A 23,317-nucleotide genomic window follows, 5' to 3' on the forward strand; every position below is an offset into this window, starting at 1 on the left:
AATGTAATATAAGAATGGTTCCTATTTTGTTTGGCAAAAATACTAACAGTTAACTTTAAGCCCAGTAACTTTCTGTGTAGTGATATAGTTCTTGTGATAACTGATGTCAACATCTCAGCCTAATCTCTTTTTGCTCTTTCTAGGTCTGCAGCCATACACTAATTACAGCTTCATGCTTACTGCATGCACATCTGCTGGGTGTGCTTCTAGCCAGCCACTTTCAGGTCAAACTTTACAAGCTGCTCCTCATGGTAAGGGAAAAAGACGTTCTTATAGAACTGCAAAGAGATGGTCATACTGACTTGTATTTTCTGGTGGTTTAACAAGATGCAGAACTCCACTATCATCCATCAAGCTATCATGTATAAATTTACGCAAGAGGATCTATCTCTCTTGGAGTATCTGTATCTTACCACGCTCTATATACTGACTGCCTGGCACTGCATTTCTACTTTCTTTTTGTGAAAATTTCCCCAAGCTCCTCTTTAAGTTAACAAGGTTAAAATTAACAAATGTGTGTTTTTTAAAGCACAAATAAATATACAGAGACAACTGGACACATAAAGGCTGCAGCCTTTGGCCTTGTTCTCCATTAATCTCTACCTTGTCTAATTGGTTGCATTTGTTATAGGATAAATAGAGGAAGTGTGTTAAATTCTGTCATTCTCCCTGGCAGTGTTTTATGTTTTTACATTGCTCAAAACAACAGCACAAACTGTGAGAAAGGAAAAAAAAAACCCTTTATGTTTCTGTCATAAAATTAAAATAATGTCATTGTGATGTTAATAGGAGTATGGCCAAAACCTCATCATATCACAGTCAGCTCAACAGAAGTGGAAATGTACTGGAGTGAACCAGAGAAACCCAATGGACTCATTACTCATTATCGATTATTTCGTGATGGAGAGCAGATTTTCCTGGGTGGCAGTACAGACCTGAATTTCACAGATGTTAACCTGCAGCCCAATAGTAGGTAAGGCATGTTAAAGAGCACTCATAATAGGTGAAAGGCATTGAAAAACATATGTACCTGTGTTAGTGAGATGTACAAAATATAAGCTACTCTAAACAAAAGAAAACTCTTACAATATTACTTAATTACTGAAAATTGGTAGAGCTCTTTTAAGGAGGCTTCCAAGTGTTGGAAAGACCTTAATCATTTTTCCTTTTCTGAGAATAGGTCATTCTGATTCAAAGAAGTGAAGCTTTTTATTTTTTTTTTCTTGGCTGGTTGTTGGTAGCTCATTGGTAGGGGTTTTTTTTTCTCAGGAAATATACTTCAGAAAATTTCAGGGTTTATGTGACAAACAGCCCTGCACATGGTATATAATGTTTCAGTGCATATTGAACATACAGGGTCAAAAGCAGCTGCTGATATTTTTATAGAGGTTATTCTGAAATTGGTTTTGACACTTTTTGAGTCAATACTTCTCTCTCTTATATAAGCCAATGTGAATTTCAGTGTTAGTATTTACTGTACTATTTAGTATTACTACTTTTATTTTAGTATTAGTATCTATGACTCTATCATAATTATTCTAAGTAGTTACTTTTCTCAAATTAAGAAAATAAAAGGTGAAAATATTCACTAATGCAGTATTTGTAATACTCTTTGTATAGTCTATTCGCTTTAAATTGGTGAAAATGGAAATGTTCTGATACTGATATGCCTAAAGCTTCTAACCACAGTGTCTACTCATCTTTTTGTGTTTGTGCAGATATGTTTACCAGCTGGAAGCCAGCACTTGGGGCGGCAGCAACACCAGTGATAAATACATTATACAAACACCAGTAGGAACACCAGAGAAAATTCATGTCCCATATAATGTCACAGTAATTGATGCATATTCTATATTTCTAGCTTGGGATGTGCCAGGTAAAAACATATTTCTGTGTAGTACTTTGTAGCAAAAGGAAAGGATGGAAAAATTAGTATAATCAGGTAGGCAGCTGAATCATTCTGATATTTTTGGTTTTCATATTTGGTGTTAGTGTTTGTATGATTTAAATAGCCAGTAATCTAAAGCTGCTAGATCCTAGAGACATATTATTTTAATAATATTGACCTAGATACTTGACATGGGCATTGTGAGGTTTAGTTTACCAAAACCCTGTATTTTAATTTGGTCTTGTAAACTATTTTTGAGTGCAAGTATTAAAGAAAGAACACAATTTCTCCTCTGTTCAGGCTAACCTGAGTTATCACCAGAGAAACCTGACAACATTTTAGGTTTTGTGACAAAGAGATCCTGTGCTAGTTTTGACCTGATTGAGTAAATTTTATTTGCCCAAGGACAATAGTGTTATATGGATCTGTTACCTTGCAGGATGGTGGGTTAGCAAAGGTCCAGAAATGTTTTTCCTCTAGTTACTCTTCTCCTGAACATGACCAGGTGGTCTTGGCCTGCCACAGAGGTAGGCTAAGAAGGAATAATTGAAAAATAGCATTTTTTTATATGAGAAACTGTGTTCTGTTTCACTAATATAGATTATAACTTAAGCGATTGGTGTACTTTACTGATGTTATAAAAATTATATGCTGTAGTTACTGTGCGACAATGAAAGCATTGTAAATGAATAATTTTTTCTCTAGTTCATCTCCATCAAGGTGTCTACCAGTTTGTAGATATTAGGAATTTTTCAGTTAAAATGAGGTCATTTTTTTTTAGAAACCAGATGTTTGCATACTGCAATAACCACGTGTTTTATCAATGAACTCATGGAATTTTTTAATGTCTCCTCTTTCTAATTGTTTAAGATGTTCTATCCTTGCATAGCAGTCACAGTAGAGTCAATTGGCATTAAAAATAAAGTCACCTAGAAAAAGTATTTTGCCTTCAAGGTTGGGATCGCAAGTATTGTTGCAGTGCTTAGCAGCAGTCCCCCTACCCATTTAAGCAATGATTAATAAATCTATAATACCCTGAGCTGTCAATCTTTTAGTTTTCAGAAGCACAAAATCCATTATAGAAATGCTATAATATATGAAAAAGATTAAAATCTTAAATTAAACTTTTTCCCCTACTGCCTGAAAGGATTTAGAACCCAGCAGAAGGCAGGTGAATTCAAATGGCATATAATCTACAGTTGGCTTTATTGGAAAGTGACTCATGCTGTATTATAGTTTTGATAATAAATATAATTTAAGGTACAAAATATTCAGCAACATTTTAAATAGATTTAAAACATAAGAATGTACTGGAATAGCATATGCTTGTAAAGCATGGGATGTTTCCCAGAAAATCTTGTCCTTGTTCTAGACCTTTTCCAACTGCTTAAATTCCTGTTACTTGTACTAGGTTAGAAGCCTGCAAAGAGAATGAGGTTTTGTGTAGTACATTTGGTTATATTGCCATCAAGACTATGCATACAAAGGTTCATGTATTCCTGAAATCACACAATGAGAGGGGTGAGGAGGAGGCTGGACATTACGGCTCTGTAGAAGATGCAGGGTTGATGTCTGTAGGAATCATTCTCCTCAGCTGAGGAAGGCCCCATGTCCTTCTTCCCAGATACTGAGATGCACCTTGAACACCTGTCTCACTACCATGACTTTACAGAATCACAGAATATGCCGAGTTGGAAAGGACCTACAGGGTCAAGTCCTGGCCCTGCACAGGACCCTTTCTCTCTGCCTTCTTGTTGTGGGGCCAATTATTTAAGTTTTTAAATATGCATAAGGGATTGTTTTTCATACAGTGCCTCCGTTGGGTAATGTCCTGATTTTAGCTGGGATGGAGTTCACTTTCTTCTTAGTCAAGAAAATGACAGGAAAGCAAATCTTGCTATTCATTTTATTATAGCACCTCAGGGCTGCTAGCTGATCTTACAGGAATGAAGAGTACTAACAGCAGGGAAATGTTACTGAAAGCTATTAATGCTACTAGTCCCACTAATGCTACTAAAAAGGAAGCCTAGTTATATGCAGAAGCTAGGAAATTAATTCCTGACCCTTCATAGTCCTGTATCATGCTCAGTCTAGTGGGGTTTTTTCCCTAAAAGGAAGACTGTGGAAGGTGCAGGTGGAGGTTTAGTCTGTAAATTGTGATCTTTTGGAATGGCATAGATCCCATTAGCATGTCCTATGCATACGGTTGTCTAGGGCCCCATACATCCCCAGCTTCGTAGGATCAGCCTAAAGAGTCTACAGCTTATTATCCTTGTTTATGTCATTGTGCACAGAGTAACTATTTTTTTCTGATTTATTTTTTTCTGTGAATGAATCCTTGTTTCACAATAGGCTATATTGAAATAATATAGGTTTTCCTTATAAACCCAGAATGCAGCTTTACTTATAAGGATTGTAAGGTTTGGCAGTCACTCTTGGATGAAACAGTTGTTTTCACTGGTATAGACTCCATGACAAAAAAGTGTTTTTAATTAGTCGAGTTTGGATGAGAGGGTATTTGTTCATAGTGTCTTCCTGTCTATCGATATCAAGGATGATTTGGCATTCTATCTTATCTGCTGTAATAAATTTGGTTCAAATAATCACCCTCAAGATTAATTATGGACACATCATATTACACAAACCTTCCTGTTGAATGGTTTTAATTATAATCTTTCAGCATCTGTAATATATCTAAGTCTTATGACTTTATAGATACGTAGTGTTTCAAAACTCCTGACTTAGCTAAATAGCAAGGTGGCCTAGTAGTGGTTAAAGTGATGGATTCTGAAAAAAAATATTTGACACACCTCACTCACTATGGAAAATAGGACTTTATTTTCTGAAATAGGTATCCCATTATCTTGTGTTGCATTGCCTCAGTGCACAGACCTCAAATGTACGGTACATTTCACTGATACGCTATGGAAGGATATGTTACAATTATGGAACAACTATTAGCGCCACAGATAGAAGCAGAAAAGCTGAATGGAAAAAAAACCCCACCACATAATTTCCCCAAGGTATATCCATAAATGTTATTGATGGGTAGGCAGGTAGCCACCCTGCATTCTATCTCATTGACACCACCTCTGGTCCTCACTGGGGGCCTGATTCTTCTAGGTGTCTTCAGTGCTGGTGATAACATGAAAGTTGAACATGCTCAAAAGAGGATCCTGTCCTCTGCTCCTAAGTTATTTGCTTCATATGCTAATGATCATCTGGATTAAAATGTCTTCTTCTTCATCATGCTGTAACACTCTACTTTATCCACCTCTTGGTCTGCTTATCAATTAGAATGAAAGTTGTGTAACATCTGGATTCCTACTTTATTTTTCTTGGGATCAAACATGGTAACTGAATGCCATTTATTTGTCACTTAGCTTACTCAGCTAACCTGGTTCCTTCCTTATTGGTGGCTTAAAAAAATCTGACTTTTGCTAAACCGGTGTTACATTTTCTCATTTTTGTTTTCTTGTGTAAATTATTGTTTGTTCCACCTCCCTGTAAGACAAGCTTTTCAAGCTCAATATCCCCAGTTCTGCATCTTGAAACAGTCAGCATTCCCAGCTGTTACTTTTTTCATTCTTGTTGGGAATACTTGATACAACTGGATTGAGATGTCTGGATATTTGAAGCATAATGTAAATACTTGATTTCAGAAAGCCAAATAGATGGGTTTATTTTGTGAATTTAAATATTAAAATGTAACTTTAAAAGATATGGCGTTTAATACTGTTTTAGAATTTTTTTGCTATAAGTGAAACAGTTTAACTATTTTGCTGTAATTGTGATTGGGTTTCACATCATAGTGAACAATTTTTCAGCAATTGATTTCAAACAGATTTTTGGTGACAAGTCTGTAAAAAACTGGCTTTTTCCCTCCAGTTCAGCATCTTGTGCTGCAAATGCTATTTTTGACCTACCCTAGTTTTGAAGTACACAAAGCCGTCCAACCTAATTTGCAGAGTTTTGCACAGAATTGTCCATTAAATATTATCCAAATATGCCCACAAAAACCCAAGGTTTCGTTTGATTGATTTGTCCCATTGCAAAATGTGCACCTGCTGTGAAATGAAGTCGCAGAGAAAAAAAAAGTGGAATAATTTAACTTTTTTATTTGTAAAGATAATCAGGGGTTTTCTGATTACATCTTAACTTCATAAATGTTAAATAACCTATCAGCATCTAGTTGCTGTAAATTATGAAAAAGAGTATTGCTGGGAATATTAACCAACTAAATCCTTGTTCTTTAGTGAACATGAAAATGTGTTATGGCAGGTTGTCATTGTGCTCATGGTTACTTTGACACCAAATAACAAAACTGCCATTTGCACTTAGGGTAAATTGGTTCACTTGTGCTTTTATGGTTCCTTTTATTCTGACATGAATTTATGAACTCTGGAACTAACCAAGTCGTGTGGTTTCCCAGCTGACTTTAACAAATATGCCTATTTTGTTTCTTTCAGTCATCAGAGCACACAAGGTAGTAGTTTCAGACTGGCTGCAGATGCTGAAGGCTGTTCTAAAAGAAAGGAGTTTTTTTACAAATTTCTGTGTTGTAAGAGTATATCTTATAATTTTTCAGATGAAAAAGTGATCCTTTGATTTTAGTATTCAATGAATTTCATCAAATTGTAGGAGGATTTCCATTTGATATTGGAATTTTTCAGGATATTTATTTGATTTTATTTACAATTTCATTTTTACTTCTTGAGAATTTTTTTTCTTGAGCATATTTATTATTGGTATAATTACAAATATAGTGCAATATTTATCAGAATTTTAAGATTTTGGGTTTCAGTTGTGGCTTGGGGGTTTTTTAATGATTTCTAATGTGGCCTGAACATTGTCCAACACTGTCAGATAGGTCAACTACTTTGAAATAAGCGTCCTGTGCTGCATACTGATGGCTGGATTCTGCTGTCCTTGTTTGTATTTAATCTTTCTTGGGAAATCAAGCATTCTGAATAGTTTCAATTTCAAAGGTTTCTGGTGAATTTTACTTAGAATAAATGCACTGATCAGATGCACAAAACTGAATTATATGTCACTTTCATAAGACAGTGGGTTTTTCTGGCTGAAATATCTGACAGGACTGGAGAAGAAGGGGACCTTAACTAGGAGGTTAAAAAATGTTTCTATTTGATATGCTGTCTACCATTTCAAATTCTTACTTCCAGATATTCTGTTGTATCTTTTACAGGCCCTCCAGTTATAAGGGGGAAAATAATAGTAGTAGTAGTAATAATAATAATAATAATAATAACAATATATACTCAATTACTAGCAAAATTACACAATACGCACTCAGGTGCACTCCTCTGGAGCATTTCATCTTCCATACATCAGGCAAAAAATAATTTTCTTCTTTGCAGAAACAATCTACTTCAAGATCACCTCCTAGAGGTTTACTCTGTAACATCCTGCTTGATTTTAAAAGTTGTATTTTATTATTCTATTCTTAATTATTAGATCTTGATGTTTTTCTTGTAAGCTTTACACTGAAAAAGGAAAGTTTTACAGGGGAATTTTTGCATTTTTCGTCTCCTTCTCCCTTCACCTCTTCCAACAACTACTAACATCTTTGTTCTTCCTGTAAGCTGAGCAGTTGAATAAGATTGAAGCCATGCCTCTACTTTGGGGCTATTTTTTCAGCTTTTTAGTGTAGTGACATTTTCTTTGTCTAGCATCTAGTCAGGCATAGCAAGTTATTTCTTTGGGATTTTTATATCCTCTTTTTCTTATAAGAATTTTAAAAACTTGGTATTTCAAAGATTTTTCTGATCTTCCAAAGTACATCAGTTGTTTATAGTGCCACAAATAAACCTGAAATCTCTGATTTCTTGTAAACTTTTTTTTTTTAGTCAACGTGCATATTCACATACATACTTAGCTAAAAAAATTCCATCTAAAAGGTACACAACAGTAGAAAAAATGCTATTTGTAGCTTCAGGGTAGTAGTATCAATGTAGATAATTTATCAGAAAAAGACCCAAAATGCAATTAAGAGAAAAAGTTGAGTTGTCTTCCAAAGTTACAAATGGAAAGATTCTCAAGGTCTGGACAAGTCTCAGAACTGCTCATAGGCATGTGGTCCTTGGTGCAGTCACAAAGACATCTCTGTGACATCTAAAATATGTGTTATGTGTAAAGAAAAATGTGCCTTTACTAATCAGATACATCTTGACTCATTTCAGAAGGCAACCTTGTCTAGTTTGTATTTTGTTTTTTCTTAAGACTGTTCCTTACATGACTGCAGAATGAAGGAAACACATATAACAGACACTCTTGTTTGGTCATTCTCTTGGCTTTATGAAACTGATGCTGTCTGAGTAGAGCAGTCTAGAGTGGACAAAAAATAAAACCCCTACAGCCCATTTCCTAATTACAAAAAAAAAACCAACCCAACCCAACCAACCAAAACCCTAGAGAAGTCATGTGGAAGAAGACAAGAGAAGATCCAGGAATCATTCTGATGGGATGGCATATGGCTTAGCTTGTTCTTTTGAAGAAACGGTTTTTTCAGCTTCTCAACGAAACTGGAAAATTAGGAACTGACAGCATTGGAATAGGAATAGATGGGGAAAATGTTTGAATTGAAATAGTAAAAACTGAGGCGTTTTTTTAACAAAAACAGTTTGTGTTTACATCAGTTAAAATTACATGTTTCTTGGCTCAAGCTATTGTATTGTACTTTACTGGTGAAGCAGGCTAAGAACCTACACTCAGCTACTGCTCTTGGACTAAAAAGGGATAATTTGCTGAATGGTTGCAATTCCCTTTTTTGATCATATGACTATTCAAACAGCAGTGCTTGATAGCTGTTGCTCGTCCAAAATAAATAAAAGCTGCCTGGTTCCAAGTCATGAGGTCACTCTTCCCAGAAGTAGCAATTGCAACAAGCGCATTGACTGAATTGAATTTTGGTTTTTAACTAAGAACTGTAATGTCTGTCTTCCAGTTATAATCTGCAGATGGATCTGTTTCAGTTTATGTTTAAATGATTGTAGTTTTCAAGAGAGGCAGTAGGAAAACCTCCAGGGGGGGCTTACATTTAAAATTGCATATGATGAATGACTCTTTGAAGTTGTCCTGCACTGTTGTTAGTATTTCAGATAATCACCAGTTCTTCTCTGTGTCACAACAGGGATATTCATTGTCAATGTGCCTTTGGAATACAACATCTTGCTAAATGCGAGCAGTCCTGCTCTACTGGTGAAGCCAGTAGGACGTGCACATTTTGCCTTTGTTGATGGCCTAAATCCCTACACTCTATATGAGATAAGAATACAAGCATGCCAGAATGGTAAGACATTTTTAAAAGAATCACCTACGTGACTGGAAGGGAATGGAGATTTTCCGGATGGTTTCAACTCAGCAAAACAGATGAAATCTTATTTTTATATTAGAGTCAAATGTTTGCCCAGTAAAAAGAAAGCCCAGCACTGGATAAAGCATTAGATATTTCTCCATGATATATCACGAATATTTTAAATGGAGATTTAAAAAGTGTATTTCAGGTTATATGTGCCACTTTATTAAAAGCTCTTTACAAGCAACTTAAAAATTTTTGAAAATGGATATACAGAACTGAATCAGTTATGTAACTACTCACCAGCAAGAAGTGGTAATCGTAAAGACAGGAGAGAGGAGCCCAAAAATTGCAAAATTCCTTGAATTTAATGGAAATTTTCAAATCCTGTTGAAATAAGTATTTCTAAAAGGACGTTTTCTAACCAATATGCTCCTCACCTGCACTGGTGAAAATCAAGAGTAATTCATCAGTAGAGCTGTGGTAATTTAAATAAGTATTTAAAAATGAAATGAGGTGAAATAAGGCACCATTTTATCATGAGCTTCTTTATTTGACATTCATTTGCTTTCATTGTTTATTTTTTTGTTCTTGAGGACAAAGCTCCCATCACTATGCAAACTTCTGTTTTTGTAGGTGGCTGTGGAGTGGGTGGTCAAATATATTCAAGAACTGCTGAAGCACCTCCTAGAGAATTGAGCCCACCTATTGTTAAAGCAATCGGATCTGCACTCATAGAACTGAAATGGACACCACCTAAGAAACCAAATGGCATCATTACTAACTACTTTATTTACAGGTAAATGACTTTATCACCTCAGATTCTTAGTCTTACTTCATGGTTCCTTTCTTTATTCCTTGATATACTAGGAGGTGAAAAAGATGTAGAAGTATATGAAAAAATATGTATTACCTTTCAAATACTAAGGTAAGATTCTGATCTGTCAATGGCCAAGTTGAGAGTATGAGCTCAGAAAACAATCACCTTCCTGAACTGTAAATAACAAAAAGCATGTGAAAATATGTTTTTTAAAAATTCAAAGGAACAAAAAACCTTACAAAAAATTTGTAAGATAAATACTCATACTGTGTTTACCCAAACTACTAGGCACAAACTTCAATCCTCTCTGATAGACAGTTGAGAATTTTGGAATGGAAACAGGAGTAATTCACCATTTCTGAAACTTTTAAAGCAGAAAAAGGTATCTAGGTTCCTAAAACAGATCAATTTTCCAATTTATGTTCCTGCTTGTAAATAAGTCATCTGGACAGTGATTGCACTGCACCTATTTATATTCCTTGGTGTTTGTATTCCTCTGCCCTGTCTAGGTTGTTGACTGACACATCCTCACTTCCTATGAGGAGTTTCCTATGGTCTGTGTGAAGATTTTTCTATCTAGATAACTGTGTTTAGGGCAGTATTAAACTAGTAGAGTGCCCCAAACTAGTAGAGTGGTCTACTGTGCCCATTGACCCTTTGTTAAAAGCTCACTGAAGCAACCTTCTTGAATAGCTTCAGGAGTCAGAGAATATAAAATTCGAGCCATATATTGGAGAAGAATTTAAACACTGAAGTTCCTGGGTTTTCCAGCTCTAAGTATGTGTGGCAAATACATGCTGGGCTGATCTTAGCATTCCACAAAGAATTTGGGACTTTTTATTACATTAGAGGTGTGACTGAGAAGACATGGAATCAAATTACTGTTTAGAATCCTCAGTGATAATTATTATAAATTCATTTTTGCCTTAAACATGTTAGTAGTCTCTAAAAATTCCTGCTGTCTTGAAATATCCTTTTGTTTGCCTTTTTTTTAATTATCTGATCAAGACACCCAAGTCCCTCCCCTGCATAAAGAGGAATAAAGTGTGTGTTATAGCCCAAGACATGTCTTCAGTCTGTTGGTTTTGTAAATAAAGCTGATGATTACCTCTGCTATTCCATGGCAACCATAGAAAGGGAAAACAGGAAATATAATGCAGAAAGCCTGCTTCAGTGAAAAATACTGTAAATTGAATTTGACAGCATTTGATGGCATTTGATTATTCTAGTCACAGCCAAACAATGATATAAAGAGTAATATGAAACAGAATGTGTTACTGCCTAGCAGACTCAAAAGCAATAAACCTTCCTCCAATGTGACACAATCACTTCACAATCATAATTGTAGCCTGTTTGATACCTCTGAGTACAGCAGAAGGGCACTGACTGACATAGATACATTTTGTTTTTTATTTAAAGTGAAATGAAAATGGCGCACTGGGGCTCCAGATACAATCGGTATATTCACCTACATAGGCATGAATCACTTGGCAGTTATTTCAGCTGAAGTTTAAATGTGCTTAGACAACAACAATATCAAATCTTTCTCAGATAGCTGCAAAAAAATCAGAAATGGGATGTAAGCACATAGTTCTTTTTCATTTTGTAGCCACACATAGCCTTACATTGTTATAGCAGCAAGACTGCAGTATTTCTATGGGAGGTTATGGCATGTAATTTCTTCTTCATCATGTGCCTCTTCCTTACTGCATCACCACCAAAATAAATTCATTTAACTCAAAACATGGAATGCTTGGGGAGCTAGTGTGTGTGCAGATCTTTGCGTTAAAATGGCAGGACTCTTTCTTTCCTCTAGCATATAAAAACACTCACAACTTTGCAGCCATTTTGCTGGAAACCAAAAAATTAAAATGTTATTTTATGAGAAAAGAGATGGTGATATTTTATTTTTGATTAATATAGCAGTTTTAAACACATATCTGAGGCTTTTAAACTTTTCTGGCAAGGACCACAACTTAGAAGAGATTGTGAATGAGACAAGATCTGGTTCATGAGATAACCACCTAATCTACTTCTTTTCCCATTTCTATGACATAACATCTCTGTGACAACCACAGAAGTCGCTAGTCTGGAAAAATAGTATTATGGAAATAGGTGATGTATTTCTTGCTGTATTTTAATAAGATATAAGTCACATCAGTTAATGGAACTGCTCTCTGTTGACCACCAGCATTAACTGTGTAGGAGGCACAGGAGATGGCTCTTAAAAAATAGTGCCTGTAAAATTTTAAGTATTTTTGTTTGTAACTTTCTTAAAGGAGTGTCTGAATTTCTGTCAAACTGTCTATGTCATGCCCAATAAAATAATATTATTTAGTATGTATTTGTGAGATTGAAATGTAGCTGTCATTAGCTGAGCAGTCCTGATGGTGAAAGTATATCAGAAAAATCAACAGGCAGTTTAAGACAGAAGACATGTCTCAGTGGCTGTTGACTGTTGTGACTTGCAACAGGCTTCTATACTGACTCTTTATGAGTAATTCTTTGCTTAACTGTATATCCTTAACCATGAATTGCACCCAAAACAGCTTCCAAGGAACATATGTTACTAGATGGTTTAATATAAGAATCCCTATGGATGCCTATGTCATTGAATACAGGACTCTTGAAGGGTTTCATTTATGCCTGTAACTGATACAATACCCAATCTAAACTAGCATATTACGTGCAATAATTCTTTTTGTTCGTTTTTTCACATCAAAACTTAAATTAAAAAAATGTACCCCAAAACATAAAAGCTACGTTAGTATAGATTTATATGAGTGATTGATGAGGCTTCTTTGTTTAATTAAATGTGAAACTGTAGAGGGGGGACATTGCCGATGTTGCATTGTTCCACCACGTTTGACAGTGTGTTTCCCCAGTCACTTGAATTTCACCCCAAGACTTACCAGTGTTCCTAGAAATAACTCACTCTGGTAAGGAAAGCAGCAGGCACTGCTAAAACGTGTAGTTTTGTTGTATGGCAGAAGGTAAACTTGTGAAGAATAATTCTGGTTTGACCTGTGAGACCTCAGGGATTCACTGTCTCCTCACACGTGAGGAGGCTGAGGGGTGAGCGTTGCAGTCGGCGTCGCTGCAGTCCTTGGTGTGCAGCTCTGTAGTTAGCTGTCACAAAGAAGATCCTGTTCTCCTTCTCATGTCATCCTGCTCAGATTGGCAGTGGGGCAGGGAGAATTTGCCCTTATAAAAATAACTATCTGAGCATCTTTAAAATGAATGTAAGCAGCAAATCAGACTATGCAGATTAAGAGGCAGCTTCCAGCTCTTGGAAATGTTATTCTCCTTTGCAGCTCATTGTACATAAGAAACACTTCCAGTTAAATGAGCAGCTGAATCTTAAATCTTAAGACGATTGAAATGATTACAGACTGTTCAACCACTTCTGTTCAAAGTTTATTCATACATGAAGATATTCTGGTTTTTAGCACTACAGATGGGACCATTTACCTAACCATAAGTTTCATTCATTAAATATTCAGCAGTAATAAGATCTAAATACTTAACCAGGCTACATTGTACAGATTTGCCTGTGGATGAGCTTACAGTTGGTGGCATATTTGATCTTTCAGTGTGGAAAAAACTGTTTATCACAGAGTTTAGAATATTTATAAAACATAAATTTGTGTATTCATTTAAGGGCCATACTGCTCGGTCAGCAAGACATATTAAATGTGACTTTATTGCACTAAAACATACTCTCCCATATTTACAGAGGTTTTTTTAGGCATGTTTTTGAGTACACAGAGAAAAGACTGTATTTTTAGGTGCAGGAGGAAGATATAGTATTTCAAAATTATGTGTCTTACATTGCATCAGTTAACAGCATCCAGGGGAGATTTCTGCATGAGTCTTAATTTGCCCTTATAATAGAGTACAGGAAATTGTAATAAAAACTGCTGGTGGAATGTTGGAGACAATGGGAAATTTTGGATCCCAGCTCTTACAGAGAGACTGAGAATTCCTAGGGAATCTTTCTTTCTTCTTCTGCTTGCCATTCTTCGCCCAGTTCTGCCAACCAGCCCTCAGTATCAACACACAACTTGCCTATTTCACTACACTAGTGATATTGTACCTCAAAACTCTTCGTTTAAAAAAAAAAAAAATCACACTTCAACCCTTATAAACAAAACAGTGTCCATATAGTCTGCTTATCTCAGAATTTAGCAAAAATTATTTAGCTTCATATAAGAAAGTAATGTCTTTGTGCATGCCTTATATGTCCATATACAGAAAGCAGATGTGTACATACATGCATTTGTTATAGTCTTCATATTTGCATGTTAATACCTGGTACTAACAAGCAGCTAAGACTATCAGTTCTAAAAAGTTGATGTAATTTGAATTTTTAAATTATTTCCTGATTTGATCTAACAAAATCAAATTCAACAGAATTTTTGAAACATAGATTTTCCCTTGCCAAAGAAATATTCTTCAGCTTCTGTGTGTGTGTAGTTAACATGACACCCAGTAGCCAGACAAACCAATTTTACTTCTGCAAATTTGCCCTACTTGCACTAAAAGTGGCAGATAATCTAATTTGGTCTTTTGGTTTTGGCATGGAGGGCAAAAGTGCTTTTACATTCTGCAAAGGCCAAGGTTTCTGTGAAGAGTAGGAGAAATACTTAAATTCATGTGCAGTACAGCACAACCGTCATTGAGATTTATCACACTGTTTAAATGTAACCAACTTAATTTCACACAAACATTTTTATGCCAAGTGAAAGAATTGATTTGATAACTCTGTTTTGAAGATGAGTGCTTGGCTTATTAAAACTGTTGTAAATTATATAGTAGAAGAGGCCATATTACAAAGGGGCTTAGGATCATCTGTAGTCATAACCCTGTATATACTTATGTATGTGTACCTATGTGTGTGTGTATACATAGACATATATATATGTATATATATGTACAAAAATAAAACTCCATTTTGCCAAAAGCCTATACAGTGAATTGTCCTCATATATCTTAAGTCTACATTTTTAAACAAAAACAGCATTGGAAAAAATATGTAGTTTATTACAGAAAACTCTACTTCTGATATTTTAATGAGGTTTTGTGGTGGAGCTGCAAATTCAGCTAAGTCTATGCACAAGGGATTACTTATTCCATTTGCAAGAAAAATGGGATATTTATTGTGAGCAAACCAGAATTTGAAAGTGCATGGCTTTATTTTTGAGGGCATGATAGAATATTTATCCCTTGTTCACTAGGTAATATTTTTCTCAGTAAATTGGTTGTAAATTTTCCATAAATGAGGGATTCTGAGGTGAGTACCTCCATAAATAGTTTGATTTTCAGAAATGTTGAAAACTTGCACCCATATTGCAATTCAAGTCATTACTTAGCAACTACATACGTATTTAAAATTTCACATTCTAATTTATGAAAGTCTTATTTGTGATGTGTTCTACCCTAGAAGGACAATATGCTATTGTGTTGTTACTCTGGTACTCTGGACAGTGACAGCATACTTGTTTGACATGTTTTATAGTATTCTTCTAGATAAAGGAGAATAATTGGTTGCCTCAAAAACACAAGTTCAGTGAAATGCTTTTAAGATGCAAAGATAGGTAGGCAGTTCCTTGTGTGTGTGTGTGTAACTTATGGAAATAAGTTTTGTTTTTTTCTGAGATACAGACTGAATTTGGAACTTCAGGATCTACTGCTATGGACTGGCAAAGTTATTTTTGAATTTATTTATTTAAACCCTTTGCTTTTTATTTAATTTCAGACGTCCTGTGGGCAGTCAAGAAGAGCTGCTTTTGTTCATCTGGACTGAAGGAGCCTTGGAGTTTATTGATGCATCCGATGCCCTACAGCCTTTTACTCTCTATGAATATCGTGCCAGAGCTCAAAATTCTGTGGGGTCAGTGGACAGCTTGTGGGCTTCAACCCAAACTCTGGAGGCTCCCATGGGGCATGGGAGCCCCTTGGGCACAAGCACAAGTGCATACTCAGTGAGGTTGAACTGGACCCAGCCTGTCTCTCCCAATGGTGTTATATCCCTGTATCGAGTGGTCTATCAGGAAAAACGCAGCGACCCCGACATTTAGCACCCCAGCTGTTACAGCACTAACCGTAATGGTAAGAACTGGACCACAAAACCAGTTTTAAGATATTTTTGCTCTGCTTTGTTCTCTGTTGTATTTTAGAATCTCACTTAACACTGATTAGAAAAGTGGGGTTTCCAATCGCCAGTAGCGTCGTTGGTTTAAATTTTGTGTTTTGCCCAGTGGAGACTGAAACATTTCACATTAATACTGGATTTCTGGTAGAGGCAAGTAGACTACTCAAAGCATGGATGTGTCATGTCTGGAGGAATTATGCACATCTACCTTTTTCAGCCTCACTCTGAAAATACTGTCCTGAGCTTTTGTCTGACCGTCAAATAGTGTCACAGGATCTGCACAAAGAACTTCAATATCACTCCTCCTTGTATATAATTCTATTTTTTTAATTTGGTTGGAATCATAAAGTGAATGAATTAATTAGTAATTACATAGTTCATATATGCAATGCATTTGCATGTTCCCTTCATAATTCATCAGTAATAAAAGCAGATCTGCTTTTATTTCCACTGCATGTACTTATATTAAAATGTGCACTGCTGATATGTCTTTTCCTTTCTTTCCTGTTTCTGCTCAGTGTGTGAAAGGATAGACTCAGGAAAGACCAGGCTGTTTTGTGAACTGACTAACAATGTTGTGTAAGTCAGTGACAGAAATGGTTATGTTTTGTGCATTTACCGCTGCTCCTCCCACTTATATATTACATTCTAGTCTTTCTATAGCAAGACAGCTTATAGGTAGTTGGTTTGAACAGCTGTATATTAGGATAGTACTGCTATACTTGGCTGTCTTCTGAAAATAGATTTTAGAAAACACTTCAGGAGTTTGTAATAAAGTTTGGTTTCTTCAGCAGTGCCACCTCAAGTTCACAAACCTAGAATTTTCCCTAAATTATCTTCATAGTCCATGTTTGTATTGAATAACACTGGAACCCCCCTAAATTCTTAATTATCCCAATTATAAAGTATCTGGTTGACATGCTAGTAGGATCCTAAAGACCTTTCTCTGGAATACCCAATAATAACCTCTAAGTAACTTCCTCAGACAGATCTCTACATGATGTGGTGGGAAAGTTTCCAGCTCAGTAATCTTACACACTCTTGTTATCATGTGGTTCCAAAGCAGTTTTGTGTCTGGCTTCCTGGAAGCCTAGATGTATTAAGTTTATTATACATTTTTTTCTGAAAAAGAAAACAGATCCTGAACTGAATGATAGGAATATAGACTTTTGCCTTCTGAAGCAGTCACATTCACATTGCACAGCATGCTAGGCTTTAAAAAGTAGATTGGGATTCTAGAGTTATTGAACTTCAGTGGAAGTTTGCTACTTAGCTCCCTTAACTTGTTTTCAGAAAAATAATCACAATCATAATTGTGATGATACACCTAAGATTTTAAAACCAGTGAAATGACAGGGCTTCTCCTAATACTCTGCTTCAGCAGCATGCAATGTGTTGCTGAGCATCAGAATTGACCTGGCCAGTCATGCATTGCAATGTCTTCTAAGCATGCCAAAAACAACAGAAAATGTCCAGGATGGTTGTACTGTGGGTAATAAAACCTACCAAAATGGTCTTTTAAATAATGTTGCCACAGTGTGTTTCTTTAACAGCATCAGTTTAAAAGCCCTTCTAGATTAACAAGCTATTATTTACTGAATTAGTATTTTCATGGCTCCAAAATCCTTTCTGTTCCCCAAACATTACCCTGAATCTAAATAGCATTCTGTCAGCATATGTATAGCTGTTCTACTAGCATTGCACCAAAGCTGACTTGCATGTTTTTCTACTGTTCTTTGTCATGAACGTGTATCGATTATTATTTTTGCTACCCTTTTTATTTAAATATTATACTACCCTTCAGGGAGGAATCTTTCTGCACATCTCCTCCGTCAGTTGCACTCACTTTAAGCTGTTGCAGCTGCATTAGCTCAGTAGAGCTGTTTCTGATTTATACCAAGGACCTGAGATCTGAATCCTACCTCTTCTGAATATAGCGGAAGAGCTGAAGCTTTGAATCAAAGTTATTGACATAAAGTGCAAAGAGTCCTGTTATCAAAGATATCTTCAGGAGGCTAGGTCAATTATCCCAGCAGGCAAAAACCTGGGCACCAACTTTCAAAGTTATAAACCCTTAAAAATAGAATTTTGTCATGAAATTGCAGGTATACCCTTAACTGTAGCTTTGTGAATGAGATACTTTAATTAAAATGTAATTTATTGAAGGAACTAGCATTCCAATGATTAAACTTCTGCCCTTTAAAATATAGCTTTCAGGGGTACTAGGCTAAATCATTTAATCTCCTAAAGCATCTCTATTGGAGCTCCCTCGTGGGATATGCCATTAGTCATTCTCTCACACGAGCTTCCATGTTACAAGTAAGACTTAAAGTATTAAATGAGCAATGAGTTCGGTCCTTTATTTAATCTGTTAGACTCCATTCTTATCCCATTAGATTATTCCAGAAAAAAAACAAACCAGTGCTAGAATCACAGTAGCTGGTCCCACCCTTGTGCTTGTCGGTTGCACCCTGCTTGCCTCCCACAGGACATAAAGCTTGACTGAAACCTAAAGTAGAAATACAATCCTTGTGATGCTGCAGGATACAAATTAAGCTTTCACTGTTGTCCCTGCAGATCGTTCTAGTTTGACAGCTTTGTTTCCATCCATTTCCAGAGCCAAATGAGAGGCATCTTCTGGGTTTTCAAACAATTTGACAGGTTACCTACTCTACCTTCCCAAAATGCAGCTATTCACTCCCCGCTTAAGGGGCATTAATATGTATTTGTATTAATACGTCAAAGGTGTGGCTGCTTATCACTGACCCTTTGAAATTTTACACTGCCTGTGGAGGTGAAAATGGGAACTCAATTCTAAGAGCAAGAGCTGCTGCCAATGAAATGAAAGGAGGATCTCCCTGCACCCTTAGGAGCAAGTGACATACAGTGAGCCATTTTGATGCTTCACAGTTAAAGAGCAGTGTCACCCATTTCCTTAGCTTGTTTGACCAGGAGTGTAGTGACAGATGTTAGGTGACAGCAAATCTAAACTGAATCTGGTTCTTTGCAGAGCAAAGTCAAGTCAAGACTGGTACAGCAATACAAGTGTCTCCCACAATGTCTTTGCAGTTCATGTAACCCCTCTAAAGCAAGAATGATATTAGTGTCTTATTTGACAGCATTAACATAAGACAGATGTGTTTATAGGGGAATGGCATTGACAGTAAGTTCTCATTTACAGAAATCAGCATAAAGTGACTAAATTGTCAAAGCAAGCTTCTTACTCTTGTGAACTTAGGGCTTAAGCTTGTGAACATAGAACCCAGAGTGATTTCATTTAAAGCCAGTGCCTGCCAAACAGCATCAAAGCATCACAGTTCTTTACCTGTTATATTCCAAAGGTTGCTGTGAGGTAAACCGTGGGTAGGTTGGACATTTCTCAGTAGATGTTTTGTGGGGTGTGTACTGCTGTTTTTCCCATGACATTTATATCAACTGTTTGGTTGTTTATCATAATTCAAAGAATTCAAAGCCAAGAAGATGAGTAAAAAATGTAAGAAGAATATGTAGCTGTTCGAATGTGCTTGGAGAGGGAAAAGCATCCAGAGATAAGGGTTAAAAAGAAAAACTGCCTGCTATGGGCAGTGCCCCCCAATTATTATTATGTAGAATTAAGGTTTCAGTGTGTTAAATTCACCGCAGAAAAGTGTAGATGAAAGTACAATGTGCTTGTTAGAAGATGCAAGAGATAGTTATAAGCATTATAGACCTTATTCCTGGGAAATTCTGCACCTGTGCCTACCTAGAAATACAGGTCTTCTCAGAGTGTATTTTGCAGTGTGAGGCTCTCAGTTTATCATTAAAGGCTTTTTTTGGCATATCTATGCCAGCTTGGGATGTAAAAAATTAACACATCTCACAGCTGTTATCACTGCACCAGCAAAGCCTTTGGTTTGGATGCAGCTATGCTAACAGTGAGAGCACATGTTGGCTCCCCTTACGTTATTTGGGAGATGGTGTATAACTACAGACCAAGCTCCTCTTGGCAGGTACTTCATCTGTGTTACAGAATAGCAAGTAAAGACTGGTAGGAGGATGAGGTTTTGGCTTGCATGATTATGTTGTCATAAGCAGACAGCAATTTGTATACCAAATATATAACCTGTGTAAGAATATTAAATATAGGTTATTTATTGAAAAACTTCATATCAAAAATATTGCATCAGAAATAATCTAGAGTGGCCAGTACTGCCATATATACATGCCTCCTATGCAGGATTTTACAGATATCTGGAATCATGCATCCGGAGTTAGTTTCTTTTTATTTGTCACATTTAGAAATACATTATATATTAATGTGTGGTCCTTCATTTCTGCCTGCTCATATAGACCAGTGAACATTTGGCAGCATTAGAGATGAGATACCACATAGTAACTTCCTTGTACATAATATTATTCACTAATGCAGTGTAAAGGAATGTACATGGCAACTTTCTTATGCAAGAAGTAATTGAAGATTGTAGCCACAAGAATAAGCATGCCAAGGAGAGGGACCAGGGAAACTTCTTTATGCATGCCTATTTCAGATGCCTGGGAAATGAGAGACTGCACTCTAAGAAAACAAGATTACAGTAAATGAAGGAATCTCTGCACATGCCAGAAGTTCAGAAGATGTGCTACTTAGCAAAGAATGAAAGCTGTGAATGGCAGTGGAGGGCAAAAGTTAATTAGGCTACTGTGCTGCTGTTAGTGAGTGGAAAGTAGCCACAACCAGAAACAAGATGGCTGCTCAGCAGTGCCCTAATACAGCCAAAAGATCATCTCCTTAGCTCTGCAAGGGCTTATGGGTTAGGGGGAAATCATACACAGATGACTAATTTTTTTATGGTTCACAGACGATCAAAGTGAAATTCAGCAGCTGTTCAGGACAAGTGACCACTCTAACGGCTGTAATATAACCTGCTAAATAGAGAGGGAATTGCATGAGAGCAAGAGGTTAGCTGTGATTATCGGCAGGTGAGTGCTTATTGAAGTTGAAAGACCATTAACATTGATGGAGTAATTATTTCAACTTGAAAGTAATTACCTTGATGGGTGATAACTCTCCAGTGTTCCCAAATTTGATTGGACCAAACAATGTGAACTCTTGAAGCCTAGAAAAATATTACAACAATACTGCAATGTTTTAAATTACTGAAACCACTGTTAGAGTATTTTAATTATGCCTAACAGTGAGAAGATTTTAATGTACAACAACTGGTGACCTCTCATGTATAGAGACATTTGCTTTCTAATTTCAATGAAATGATCCCCACCTACTACGTGTGTGCTGTATGTGATGGGTTTGCAATGAATCGTTTGATTTAAATGCAGTTTTTAAGATTCAAAGCCTCGTTAGCACCGTTTCAGGAAGGGCTTGTACTGGAATTGCTCTAATTGTTTTATTTGCCAGGAAAGCCCAGTAATATAAAATGCTTTCCCTGTTTTAATCTCTAGAACTGTTAAGCTTACATAGGATGAATACAGGACAAGTGCTCCTTCACATTGAAGGCAGCTTGAAAAAAGTGTGTGAGGCAATCTGTGTCTCACAGATTCTGTTGTTTCCATGCTGCTGCAGAATATGCTGGTTTTGGCACTATAGCTCTGTTTAAATAAGCATTTGGATTGGCACTATGATGCCCCTCCAGAAACTGATTAAGTGCTTCAGTAAGCCCCACCTATCAAGACAGACATGTAGAATTGCCTAATTAGAGCAGAAAGGATGAAATGGATTGTTGCACAACTTTGATGATTTTGAAGTACTGTGGTAATAGAACTGGATGAGAATAGTGAGAGAGAAAGAGAGAGGCTTCAGCTTTTCTATTTATACCATCCTTGCTGTAAACAAGCCCACTTCACTGTCTCCTGGATATTTTCAGCAGCTGTAGAAACATAGCTTTAACTCTGCTGGAACTCTGCCAAGAATGAAAGAATCCTTAAGAGTTAGGTTGCAGGGTAGCAAGGAAAGGTTGTCTGGTGTCTGGAGGTCTTAATATGTTGTCAGGCAACTGGTGATTTGAATTAGTGAAGTTACAGCAATGAAGTTTATTTCACTACATTTTTTCTTGAATATTTTCTGCTTAATCAGTGTCCAGCATGAAGTTAACATAACTTAGTCTGGCTGTAAATTTTGGACCAGAAGTAAAAACACTGAGAGGGTTATGTCTGACCATGCCTAATCACACATTCCAGATTGACTAGATCAGAGTACCTGGATCAATAGGTAATTTCTTCAACAAATAAATTAGTTACCTATTTGGAAATATCTTGGTGTATTTTATCCTTGGGCTTCTCCTTGTGTGAGATCCATTTTTCACCCATTATGTAGGTCTTTTTTGATCAGTGAAGCACATGGAGAGTTAGGTCTTTTGAGAGATATTTATAATGTTTGACTTAAGATATCTAACCTAGTTAAGGTCATGAACATCCCTCTATACACATGAAACCTCCATAACATCTAAGGCATGGACATTTACCATCCTTGGGCTGTAGCTGTTTACACATGACTGCTTTTGTCTGGTGCACTTGTGTTCTACTATGGGCAGGTGTCAGTCAAAGAAGGTGTTTGATTTTACACTGATTAATCAGCTTTCTTAACCCACACAGTAGAATTACACAGTTTGACAGATATAAAGATGGTACCCTCTGACAGAAAGATGGCTATGGGCAGCACTCTGGTAATCTTTCAGTTTGTGCATCTGCAGTCATAGGGGAATAGGTGACCACCTGACAAAGGCTAAAGGCTAAATGAGATTGCATAAATGCTCCATATACTGTTTCTCTATATGGAGAATGTTTTTATATATGTTTTTTATTTATGTTTTCTGTAAGTCTTACACTGAGACTAAGATCAAGCTACCAGGCACTGTAGGAAATTGACAGAATGTTTTCTAATTTGCAAAAACAAAATAACATGGAAACCCCCACAAACCTTCACCTTACTAAGTATAATTTGTAGGAAGCTATAATATGGGGTCATTCTTCCCTTTGTACCCTGTTGTGTGTGACTGCACTAAATCTGCTTTAAAAACAGGGTTTTGGTAGGCTACAGATGCTTTTTCACATATAAGTAGGAAATAAAAATGAAGGAGGAAGGCAGAAATTTGTTGGGTAATATGTACAGCTGTTTTTCAAATTAGATATCTGTTTAAAAATGCTCTA

At 36.3% G+C, this 23,317-nt stretch overlaps 1 protein-coding gene across 1 annotated transcript in view; it reads left to right on the top strand.

The window, feature by feature from the left end:
* The window catches only part of LOC116783619 (usherin-like), a 238,386-nt gene that overhangs the window by 195,452 nt on the left and 19,617 nt on the right, over nucleotides 1-23,317 (top strand). The window contains 7 exon segments of the mRNA XM_032681273.1: nucleotides 144-251; nucleotides 790-973; nucleotides 1,719-1,876; nucleotides 9,039-9,197; nucleotides 9,840-10,002; nucleotides 15,782-16,091; nucleotides 16,093-16,134. Of these exon segments, the coding sequence (XP_032537164.1) occupies nucleotides 144-251; nucleotides 790-973; nucleotides 1,719-1,876; nucleotides 9,039-9,197; nucleotides 9,840-10,002; nucleotides 15,782-16,091; nucleotides 16,093-16,134 (1,124 nt within the window).

The sequence above is a fragment of the Chiroxiphia lanceolata genome, chromosome 3 (genome assembly GCF_009829145.1).
Source record: "Chiroxiphia lanceolata isolate bChiLan1 chromosome 3, bChiLan1.pri, whole genome shotgun sequence".
Lineage (NCBI taxonomy): Eukaryota > Metazoa > Chordata > Aves > Passeriformes > Pipridae > Chiroxiphia > Chiroxiphia lanceolata.